Raw genomic sequence first — 13,234 nt, forward strand, 5'->3', positions numbered from 1 at the left:
AATACAATTACATAATCCATGGTATGATCACAACTGATCAACACTGTAGTAATAGATTCCATTTACCCACGTACCAACCTTAGGCACACTCTTCCAATTGAGCGATAAAGTAATACTTACACTTACTCAGAGCAAGTTCCCGAGTTACTTCATCTATTAAAAACATTCCCACTATCGGAACAAGCACACATCAGTAGTTATAATTACACAGCTCATCATCCTCAATATACCATTGCTTACAAGATAGCTCAACTGAGTCCCACTCTCCACTAAGAATCAAATCAGCTTCATCCTTCATAGAGTATAATCCCTCATTACATTTAGAAATCTACATAACACCTTACAACATCACAAGATTATTATAGCATCATGTAGCATCAACTCTTCGTCTTAACTTCTCCAAATACATACTCGTTAACTACATTCAACCATAATAGGATATCCATCATCTCGGCAATTATTCAAAAGGGTTCTAATCCTTGGGCACGACATCCTTATGTCTATGAGATTCCAAATTCAACCTATAGATCAACACATATTCTCCATGTAGGATTCCGACATATTAATTCCTCACTGCTCACGAGTAGCACTCATAACACCACTCTACATCATACTTTCGCTGTACGACTACGACTACTCGTCTTAAGTCACCGTCCAATACTTTGCACCCCTTCATATTCACTTCCTCATAAGTTCCCACAATATGGTGAGTGGTCATTCTCACATCTCAGCATTCGTCACATCTTATACCATTAAGGTAACAAGCAATCTTATACTATCTTTATAATTCCGCCTATTATCAACAAGAGATTAAGGGTGATCAAGTCCTCAATTTGTCAATAGATAGCCGACAATCATATTTAAGCATAGACCGTTATTACTACATAATAGCATCTTTTCCGAGTTTGCACCCAAACTCATCAACATTGTCATAGTCTAATAATTCTCTATGGTGTCCTTCTTCTAGAATATTCTTTCTCAACTCGGTAACACGCGGAACACAACAGCGACCACCAACCTCATTATACCATCCTCGTCAATTCTGAGTCCGTCATCTTTACCTTGGTAATCCAAAGTCGACTTATCGATCAACTCAACATCAGCTTTCTGACTTTCTCTAATCTCGTCTAGAATACCATTAGTCAGTCTCAGCATCCCCAATCCAACATTAGTAGGAGCACCTTCACATACCAAACTTAATTCTCTGAATTGTTCAATTAAATCCAACTCTTTCACCATCAGCATCGACATTTTTAGAGGCAACCTCGAACCATACAAATAATGTCACTGCAACATCAAAACAAAACCATGGCTGCCAGTTCTAAATCATGAGTCAGATAATTCCTTTCCTGCGCTTTCAATCGTCCCGACGCATAAGTTACTACTTACTGGTTTTACATCAATACACCATCCAAACCCATCAACGACGCATCACAATATACCACAAATGGTTCCAAAGTCTATTTCACTTTTTCTACTGATTCCTTCATCACTCAAATCCATCAATATTTAAATCATCTTTATCATCTTATTTATCAAGGACATATTCTACTCGACTTCGTTCCGAACAATCGCGGTAACAAGCATTCCTATTCAACACTTTTTCGTGCTTCTTTAACCGACATCATAATATCTCCTCATAGGACCAGTCTATGGTATTTATAACTCTTCCATAAGGTATAACATAATCTCTCCCCTTCGTGGGTTCAAACGGTACATTAATCCGACGCTCAGAGCTCGAGACATGAATGTTACCAATCGTTACCCAAGATACAATACCGACACCATGCAACGAAACTCTATACGACATCTCCAAAACTCCTCAATTGGCACATTTGATCTCAAAGATTGCTTCTCAACAAGTCTTCCCATTATTCCTTTATTCTGTTTAACTCTGACACTGACATCCCATGCCGCACCAACGAACAGTCTAGTTCTAAGGACAAGTGTAACCGTAACTTCACCTCTTTCCAACAACACCCTGTCACAATTAAATATGTTACAGCTGCTGCAACCATTTTTATAACAAACTCCATCTCTTTAGTTTTCCGACGCTTCAAACGGAACTCAAATCGGATGTCCAGAACTCCAGTTATGAATTTTCGAAGTTTCATAACGATTCAGCAATCTTCCTGCGATTTGCTTACGGAAATTCTGCTCCAAAACTCATCCTTTTCAAATTAATCTCATTATTAACATCATCTTATCACATCTCTTTGCTTCCAAACTTCTTATAACTTAAACAACACATTTCATCGTTGAAGCTCGATTTCTGCAACATCCTGAAACCAAATTCATGTACGCCATCATCAACCTTCTTATCCTTGAGACCCTACTCGTCTCTTCACATTACTCGCATTTCGAAACTTTCTCAACAACATCGATAACCTCTACTATCATCTCAATTACTTACTAGTAATCCTACGACAAGGTCTACGACAATACTTCTTTTAATCACTGCTTCAACAATGACCCTTTACATAGGGCTACTCACACAACAACATCACAGTACGTCAGTAGCACTTGAAGCATCCCAACTTCGAAATTCCATTTCTCAGAAATGACCATCATCTACTCCGAGACACTCCGACTGAACAACAACCACAGTCTTCAGCCCATGTCACCTTCATTCAGAAAACAATAACTCCACACTCTTGTACTGCTGCCCTACGCATCACTCTAACATCTTGCATCTGAGACATATCCGAGAAGCATGACTTCTCCCCCACTAGTCTCACTCTCACTTCTGCAAGCAAACCGTTAGAACACACTGAGTACCGACAATGTTTCTCACACATGTCGCGTACCGACAGGAATTAACAATAAGACTCTGGTCACAAGGACCGACTATGCTCTGATACCACTGTTGTAACACCCTTCTAAACCCCCGCGGAAAAATAGAATAATATTCAGAGTAAACATGAAATACAAGGATGTCACAACTTCTTTAACATAAAATACCATAGTCATTTGTCATGCTACACGAGGAACCATTTAACATAATTACAATTCATGTTCAACACAGCGGACAATAATCCATAACATTGCATATTCATTATCCATGCAAGTTATTCTAAAACAATCATAAAACAACAAGACCGACATAATAATTCGTCTCTAAACTAGCGTTCCCCAGTGTTACAATCAGAGCATGACTCGACACGAACTACGGGCTAGCCTATAAGCTATCTTCACCCAATCAAGACGCCGCTACATCCTTAATCTGAAATCATCAAAGTAAGGGTGAGTTTCATTCGAATTAATAAGCATTATGCAATCATAAGCAATAGAATCTCATAGCACTATCATCCATTCAACATACGTATAATCGGAATTATTATAACAAACAAGCATCAGTGTATAATATCGTCTATCACACCACACAATTATCCAATTATATCATGTTATAATGCAATGAATGGACTGACAACAATGCATGTGGTACCATACATGGGATATACCCATCCAACTGATATCCTCATCACTGAGATACAGTTTAACCAGCACCGATTCCACACACAGGGAATCATGCTCACCAAAATATCCAGCACCGATTCCACACACTGGGAATCATGCTCACCAAAATATCCAGCACCGATTCCACACACTGGGAATCATGCTCACCAAAATATCCAGCACCGATTCCACACACTGGGAATCATGCTCACCAAAATATCCAGCACAGATTCCACACACTGGGAATCATGCTCACCAAATATGTATGCGAATGAATGCAACGTATGACATGCTTACAACATCACCAATCCGATGTATCACATCGTCTCATTATCATCACCAATTCATCATCAATAAGCATGCATAGTTTAGCATTCATACAATTATATCACACGCATACCTTCAACACAATCAACATATTAATATTATCAGCATATTAATATTCACAATCATCAATCATCACCACGATCAAACATCGTTATATCCATCATCATTGCACACAATGTAACAAATTGTCAAAGCAACCCAACAACATAATCACAAAACATATATCATCTACGACATGTTATATACTAACATCACTCAATGGATATCATAATCTCATCACCAACACAAATACATGCATCAATAGTCATATATATAAGCACATATACATATACTATCTTTCAATTCATTAATAATTAAATCGAGTTTTAAAAGTAAAGTTGGCTATTGCCCATTTTATCAATTCATCAGATAAAGCATCCCATTAGCTTCGCAACGCCCAAAACGGCACATAAATCGGATACTCAAATCAAAAGTTATGAATTTTCAAAGATAAAACATTTTTAGAAAAAGTGCTGCAGGAACCGGGTTGTCCCTACGTGGGAACCGGTTCCTGGCAGCTTCAAAGTCTCGTCTCTGGTTTTTACTATGGGGAACCGGGTTGTCCCTACATGGGAACCGGTTCCCAGCTACCCAGAATCCATATTTCTCTGTTTTTACAAGGGGGAACCGGTTCGTCCCACATGGGAACCGGTTCCTACGTACCTGCACAGCAAAATTCACCATTTTGACAGCATTTACCATATCCCAATTCCCCAATTTCAGGTACATACGAACATACACACAATTATCATTGATTTTCACACAATTACACATTTCAAACAAGTTATTGACATGTATTAACATCATATATCACAAGTATCAACAGAATCATGTCAATTCATACAAGATTATCAAAACCTAACAAAATTCCCAACCCGACACGTACGATTGAACTAGACCACAATCCTAATCAATCATACTACCTACAATCACATAAGGAATACTAACCCGAAGAATCCCCCCTTACCTCAGAGTCGAATCTTCGAAGTTCTTCTCCCCCTTTGGCTCTTCTCACTTTCACGTGTTCTCCTTTTTCCAAAATCTGCTTCTACTGCTTCTCTTTTCCCAATTCCTTTATTTTATGAAAAATAAAATAAAATATTATAATGGGCTTGCTTAGTTAACACCCCCCTTACTGCTAACCACCACTCTAGGCCCAATGCCAATATTTCATCATTTTCCAAATAATTCCAAATAAAAATACTAAAATTCCAATTATTTAATTTAAATCCAAATTAAATTAATAAACTGAAATTATGGGGTGTTACAACCATGCTCATGGCGGTTGCACAAGACGGGAACAGCAACATATTTCCAGTGGCATTTGCTATCGTCGAAGGTGAAACTGCGGCGGCTTGGAGTTTCTTTCTAAGGAACCTCCGAGAACATGTTGCTCCCCAGCCTGACATATGTTTAATCTCTGATAGGCACGCTTCCATAGAGAGTGCTTATAATAATCCAGCGAACGGATGGCATGACCCCCCTTCAAAACACGTCTATTGTATTCGCCACATCGCCCAAAACTTCATGCGGGAGATCAAGGACAGACATCTAAGAAAGGCCCTAGTCAATGCTGGTTATGCATTGACCCAACCCACATTCCAGCATTATCGGAGTGAGATTGTAATGACAAATCCAGAGGCAGGTACTTGGGTAGATAATCTTTCCAGGGACAAATGGACAAGGGCTTACGACAATGGCGTGCGATGGGGCCATATGACAACCAATCTCGTGGAATCCATGAATGGCGTTTTCAAAGGCATTTGTAACCTTCCAATCACAGCACTGGTGGAGGCCACATACTTTAGGATGGCTTCACTCTTCTCAACAAGAGGCAGGAGATGGGGTGATGTTAGGCAAGCTGGTCAACTATTAAGTGATAGTTGCATGAAATTTATGCAACAACAATCGGCAAAAGCAAACACTCACCAAGTAACTTCTTTCGACCGATTCAATCGCACGTTCAGTGTGCGCGAGACAATTGACCACAATGAGGGACTGCCAAGGCAACAATATAGGGTTCTTCTTGACGAAGATTGGTGCGACTGTGGAAGGTTTCAAGCTTTTCGTATGCCTTGCTCACACGTCATAGCTGCATGTGCGTATGCCCACCGCGACGCTATATCACTACTGTCTCCGATTTACAAGACTCAGACATTGCTCAGAGTTTACAGTGTTGCGTTTCCTGTGGTGGCCAAGGAGGATTACTGGCCTGAGTATGATGGAGAGGTAGTTTGGCACAACGACGCAATGCGGCGAAAGAAAAAAGGGCGTCCCAATAGTACACGGATTAGAACCGAAATGGACGTCCACGACAAAATGGAACGAAAATGCAGCATTTGTCGTCAGGTGGGGCACAATATAAAAAGATGCCCTAATCGTGGCTCGACCTCGTCGCAAGTTTAGTATAATCTGTATTTTTTTTTAATGCAATGTATCAGTTTCGCTTACCACCTCTTGTAACCGTTCATCGGTCTTTCATCAATAAATTGAGCTTTAGTAAAAAACCGATATCGATAACGCTTACATTATATAGGGTTACTAAAAATTTTACGAACTCGATTTCTCAGACGTTTTTACGAAAATAAAAGACCGGAATAAAAAACGGTGCGCGAAAATACCCAAAGGGGTTTTTTTTTAAAAAAAAAAATAACCCAACACATAGGAGCCATATGAAATGGCGCCTATGTGTGGGAACCTAAACCCATGCGCCATTTGAAATGGCTACTAAATCTTGCCCTAATTTTTTCTTCTCATGCGCCAAATGATTTGGCATGCAACACATGTATGCACCATTTCATTTGGCGCATCCACTTCCCCGGAGTCCCAAACCTAGACAGTTTGGTAAATACCCTGAAAACATGGTTTTTTTCGTATTTTTTTTATTAAACCTAGTTATTTAAAATTTTTTTTCCGAATAGTTTTGTATTCTGTTCTTAAACAATGCAGGTTTGATTAGGCATCCAAAATATGGTCTTTTGAAGAAGCTTCATAGAGCTATCAATATTGGATTCGGTTGGCCTTAACAAGTGACATGAATCTTGACACAAATACCTATTACACATTTAGATATTTACTCATTGATACTAATGATCATTACAGCCAGCACCATCACCCTTAAAAGAATTACTATGATATTTCGCATAATTAAGATTTAGATATTTAATAAATTAAAAGAATTTTACTAAAATAATAGTTTTCCATCCGAACTTTGACTTCGTTATTAAGAATTGATTTGGTGTTAGTTAATCACTCTTTAAATTTTATTATGATGTTGTATTTTATAAAAATAAATATATATATATATATATATATATATATATATATATATATATATATATATATATATATATATATATATATCTTTTTAATGTTTTCATTTGGCTTATGTTATATGAACTTTATTTCAATTGTTTATTGTCTCTAATATTTCAAAAATAATCGTTGTAGTGCTTTTATTTTGAATACTGAAGTATCACTATTCTTTTTATAATCGAAATGATTACAAGCTAACTTTAATGTTTTCTTTGACAGAATTAAAACAAATGTGATTGCGAAAACACTATAAGATTTTCAATTATGTGTGTCCCTCCAAAATGTGAACACAATCTTTTTCTTTTTGACTATTGACTATTGAGAAGCAAGAAAAGAAGAGGAAGTTTGCATGTAATTATTATTATTGACTCTACGTTGTAGCTTTTTCTTCTATACGTTGCAACAACTTAATAATACTTGTTAAGCTGCATTTCCTTTCTACACTAATTTCTCAAACAATTCTTACTTTGTTGAACTAAGTTATGGCGGCTATTGTTGGAGGAGCACTTCTTTCAGTTTCCATGGAGATGTTGGTCAAAAAGATTGTTTCTGGTGAGTTTTTTGATTTGTTTCGGAGGACTAAGCTTGACGATGTGCTGTTGAAAAAGCTGAAGATAACACTGCTGAGTCTTCAATCTGTGCTTCATGATGCTGATGACAAACAGATCACTAATCCTGCTGTTAAGAAGTGGCTAGAGATGTTGCAAGATGTTGTCTTTGAAGCTGACGAACTGTTCGACGAACTCAACACTGAAGCTTTAAGGTGCCAAGTTGAAGGTGGTCAGGTTCTTAATAAGTTTTTGTCTTATTTTAAAAGCATTAATAAAAAGATCAATTCTAAACTGCCAAAGTTATTTGAAACACTAGAACATTTGAGAAAGCAGAAGCTTGAATTGAAAGAAGGTGATTCCAACTGTGTTTGGAATGTATCTCCTACAACTTCTGTTTTGGGAGATGAATCTGCTATTTATGGCAGAGATGACGACAGAAAGAAACTTAAAGAGTTTCTGTTGTCAGAGGGTGGCAATGATGGTGGAAGTAAAATAGGAGTGATTTCTATTGTGGGTATGGGAGGATTAGGAAAAACAACACTAGCTAAACTTCTTTACAATGATCATCATGTGAAGGATAATTTTGAGGTTAGAGGGTGGGCACATGTCTCAAAAGATCTTGATGTTGTTGCTGTCACTAAAACCCTTCTTGAATCTGTCACTCCAAAAACAGATACAGCTAATGAATTGAATAATCCTCAAGTACAATTGCAACAAACTTTAAGTAACAAAATGTTTTTACTTGTATTGGATGATATATGGCTTGGAAGGTATGTTGGTTGGAATAGTCTAATTGATATCTTTAATGTTGGACAAAAAGGGAGTAAGATCATCATCACAACCCGTGATGAAAGAGTTGTATTACCCATGCTAAAATATCTCTGTGTCCACCATATAAGATCTTTGGAAACTGAAGATTCCTGGTCTTTACTAGCCAGACATGCATTTGTAGAAAGAAACTACCAACAACATCCCAATTTAGAAATAATTGGTAGAGAAATTGCCAAAAAATGTGGAGGTTTACCATTAGCTGCAGTAGCATTGGGGGGTTTTTTTCGAACCAAATTGTCACAAGATTATTGGAGTGATGTATTAAACAATAGTATTTGGGAACAAACACATGATGAAGTGCAGCCAGCTCTGCTATTGAGCTACCGTTATCTTCCAGCTTCTTTAAAAGGATGCTTTGCTCATTGTTCAGTTTTTCCAAAGAACTCAATCTTAGTGAAAAAGATGGTGGTTCAGTTGTGGATTGCAGAAGGCTTAGTACCTCAACCAAAAAGTGAGAAAAGTGGGGAAAAAGTAGCTGAAGAATACTTTGATGAACTAGTTTCGAGGTCTCTTATACTTCAACGGTCCATTGATGATAAGTCAGAAGAATTCATTGGTGATGAAAAAGCATGCTTTGAAATGCACGACCTCATCAATGATTTAGCTATGACAGTATCATCTCCATATTGCACTAGGTTGGACAAACATAGGCCAGATGAAAGGGTAGATAAAAGAGTGAGACACTTGTCATTCGATAGGGAGGAATATAACTCATACGATAAATTTGAAATATTGCATGGATTAAAAGGTCTACGAACCTTTCTACCCATGCCATTACAAGCTTCACGGCAGTATTCTAATTCCATGTTCTCAAAGGTATTTGCTGACTTGTTGTCGACAATGACTCAATTACACGTGTTGTCACTTTCACACTTCCAAAATATCACTGAATTTCCCAACTCTATTGGAAAATTGATCTATTTGCGATACTTGAATCTCTCTAGCACTCCAATTAAGAGGCTGCCTTCAGAAACTTGCAAGCTTTACAATTTGCAGACGTTGTTGTTGTTGTCAAGATGCGAGAAACTCACTGAATTGCCAAAGGACATGGGGAAATTGGTGAAACTACGCCACCTTGACATCAAAGGCACTAAATTGAAGAAAATGCCGGCACAAATATCCAAATTAAAAAATCTACAAACATTGTCAGATTTTATTGTAGGCAGTGTCAAGGATGGTGGATTGAAGATTGAAGATCTTGGTAAATATCTCCATCTAAGAGGAAGTCTTTCCATCTCACAACTTGAAAATGTAATTGACACATCCCATGCTTCTCAAGCAAACTTGGAAATGAAAAAAGAAATTGACGAGTTGAAACTAGGATGGTCTTACACTGCTCCTTCAAACTCACAAATACAAAGTGTTGTATTGGAACGACTGCGTCCATCAACAAATTTGAAGAGTTTGACCATCTCCGAATATGGTGGAGACAAATTACCAAATTGGGTGGATGATCCTTTATTTAGCAACATAGTGTGTTTAAGGATCTCAGGGTGTACAAAATGTTCAAGGCTGCCATCCCCAGGGCAACTAGGTAGTCTTAAAGAACTCTTTATTAGTGAGATGCAATTAGTAAAGAGTGTCTGTACTGTGTTCTATGGAAGTGGTTCTTCTTCATTTCAACCATTTGTCTCTTTAGAGACTCTAAGATTTGAAGATATGCCAGAGTGGGAGGAATGGAAGTTGATTGGAGGTACATCTATAGAGTTTCCTAGTCTTATAAGTTTGTCTCTAAGTCGATGTCCAAAACTGAAAAAAAACATACCTGGTAACCTTCCTAAGCTTGAAAGATTGTCACTTGAAAATTGTCCTGAACTTGAAGGGATAACACCCAACAATCTTCCTTCTCTTTTCGCCCTTTGCTTAAGGGATTGTCCCTTATTGATGAAGTCAAGACATTCTATTACAAATCCACCATCTGACGTATTCAACCAATTGGTGATTTGTCTCAACTCTCTTCAAGAGTTGACCTTACTCGAGATTCCATCTCTTACATCTTTTCCAAGAGATGGTCTGCCCAAAACCTTACAATCTCTCTCTATTGATTACTGTGAGAATCTAGAGTTCTTTTCTCATGAATCTTTTCATAATTACTCATCACTCGAGGTTTTGAAGATATACCATAGCTGTAATTCAATGACATCATTTACCTTGGGCTCTTTCCCTGTCCTCAAAAGTCTAGATATTATGAATTGTGAACATTTAAAATCCATATCAATAGCAGAAGATGCATCGGAACCAAGTCTAGTGTTTCTTAGAAGCATCGAAATAGGGAGATGTGATGAACTGGAGTCAGTTTCCTTAAGTCGATTATCCATTCCTAAAATCACTAGTTTACATTTGTGGAGATGTGAGAAGTTAAGCTCTCTACCTGAATCATTAAAGAATCTAACTAGCCTTCAAAAAATGGTAATTAGTAAACTTCCGAATATGCAATCTTTTTCCATAAATGATTTGCCTAACAATTTACGGGAACTGACACTTGGTGATGTTGGAGGGATTTTGTGGAATACAGCTTGGGAACATCAAACTTCTCTTTCAAAGCTGAATATTGCGAGTGATGATATTGTGAAGGATGTGATGAGAACGCAAGTTCCGTTTCTACCCACTAATCTCGTTTCCTTACACATCTTTGATCTTGAAGATGTAGAATGCTTGGATGGGAAGTGGCTTCAACATCTCACCTCTCTCCATAAACTTCACATTTCTTTCTCACCCAAGCTCAAGTCGTTGCCAAAGAAAGGGGAACTGCCTTCCTCTCTTAAAGAACTGCATATCTGTTTTTGTGTGTTATTGAAAACAAAGTTGCAGAGGAAGAAAGGGAAAGAGTGGCGTAAGATTTCTCACATTCCCAATATATATATAATCTGAAAATGATCGAATGAGTGATTACATCAACGTGAGTCAACAAAATACTTCCTTCATGTTTCCTGTTATATAAATGTTATCAATACATATATATATATATATATTTAATTTCACGTATTAATGGATAACATTTTCTTCCTAATCCAGTTTTTGGTTCCGTCTGGGGTTCTCACATGAAAACCTCTTTGGTTCAGGTTTGACTCATTGTCCTATTGTGCTCAAATTTCTTCCATCAGGTTCTTTGTACTTTTCTTTTCACCTTATATTCATTATGAGATTCAGTAATGCTTAATAATATATTTTTGTTCAGATTATATGGAGATTCTAAGAGAGCAAATTGCAAAGCTAGAAGAGACAAAACAATTGTATGTGTTTTCTATTCATTTTAAAGATTATGGAGATTCGAAGAGAGCAAATTGCAAAGCTATAGCCAAAACGTACAATTGTATGTGTTTTCTCATCACATCTTTTCTTATTCTCCCGTCTATCACTCACAATTTACAAATAATTTTCTGGATTTTATTTATTGCTTAGAAATTTATTGCACTTTTATTGTTGTTATTAGCTATCGTGGATTTCCATCAAACTGTTTGTTTTTATGTGTCCATGTTTCATAGATATAATTTTCTTGAAACTACTAAAAGAATGTTTTTATATCTCAAGTGTAGTTTTATGAAATGAAGAAAAGTAAGAAATGGTTTTATACTTTTATTTGTGTGGAATTTCAAGTCTCCAACCATTGTAAATATTCTGTCTGATAGTTTTGTCATCTTTGATGTTTTATTTTCTCTTTGGATTCATTATGGGATTGTATGTATTTTCTCCATTTGTATTACCTCTTTTCTTTCTTTGTTGTTTACTTACAATATTTTGCTTTTTGATTATAGATAACAAAATTATGGACCTCACTATCCAGGAGGATCACAATAAAGTCTTGATATGCGTGGTAACAGTTTGACATAATGATATTTGTGATTAAGGTACCAACTTGCATTTTCTCGATATGTTAGATTACACAATTTTGTTAATTGAATTGCCTTTTTTTCTTTTTCTGTTGTCTCTTAACAAATACTTTCCTTTTTTCATTTTGGATAATTGTTGGGTATAGATACAGAGCAATCTAGAGGAATGCATAGTTACTAATGGATCAACTTGACCTCACAAACCAAGACGATCGCAAAAAAAAAAAAAGTCTTAGTAGATCTGACGTGATATCACCAATGAAGCATTTAAACAACTGATGCACTCTGCAAAGCTTCATGGTGTCCCTATTCCACCATTACCTACAAATCTGAATGATTGATATTCGAAAAACTTCCATGTTTCTGTAGAGAGGTCCTCCACATCAGTCAAAACTCATTCATCCTACATATGACACATTCAGGAAAGGAACATCTCTTCCATTCAAAGAACTGAAGAGAGGCACTTCAAAACCATCTTTTTATTGATTTTTTGTCAGATATGACTCATTGTTTACCGATAGGGCAGTATGGTCCGAAGAACTTCCATGTTTCTGTAGAGAGATCCTCCACATCAGTCAAAACTCACTCATCCTACATATGACACATTCAAGAAAGGAACATCTCTTCCATTCAAAGAATTGAAGAGAGGCACTTCAACACCATATTTTTATTGATTTTTGTTAGGTATGACTTAGTTTACTCATAAATGTATAGGTTGCTTGAGTTCATCCGCTTTGATAAACTGTAACCTAGAAAACCTATTTGATTAATACAACGGCACTGCAGCTGCTCTGTAGTTTGAGACGCAGACATAATTGGCCGAACTCCATTATCAAATATCGTATGTTCTCTGTTTGTATTTTTTTGTTTTTATTTTCTTTTGAA

General features: G+C 36.9%; 1 protein-coding gene across 2 annotated transcripts; it reads left to right on the plus strand.

Annotated features, from left to right (window-relative positions):
- The first annotated feature begins 7,526 nt into the window (after positions 1 to 7,526).
- On the plus strand, positions 7,527 to 13,234 carry LOC131593226 (putative disease resistance RPP13-like protein 1). 2 transcript variants are annotated; one of them, XM_058865524.1, is made up of 4 exons: positions 7,527 to 11,581; positions 11,698 to 11,832; positions 12,275 to 12,367; positions 12,496 to 13,234. In XM_058865524.1, the coding sequence occupies exon 1, from the start codon at positions 7,620 to 7,622 to the stop codon at positions 11,388 to 11,390; it is 3,771 nt and encodes a 1,256-aa protein (XP_058721507.1). In that variant the 5' UTR covers positions 7,527 to 7,619; the 3' UTR covers positions 11,391 to 11,581; positions 11,698 to 11,832; positions 12,275 to 12,367; positions 12,496 to 13,234. The 2 variants fall into 2 exon arrangements, with proteins under 2 accessions (XP_058721507.1, XP_058721506.1); XM_058865523.1 differs by having other exon boundaries at positions 7,527 to 11,832.

This window comes from Vicia villosa, linkage group LG3 (genome assembly GCF_029867415.1).
Source record: "Vicia villosa cultivar HV-30 ecotype Madison, WI linkage group LG3, Vvil1.0, whole genome shotgun sequence".
Taxonomy (NCBI): domain Eukaryota; kingdom Viridiplantae; phylum Streptophyta; class Magnoliopsida; order Fabales; family Fabaceae; genus Vicia; species Vicia villosa.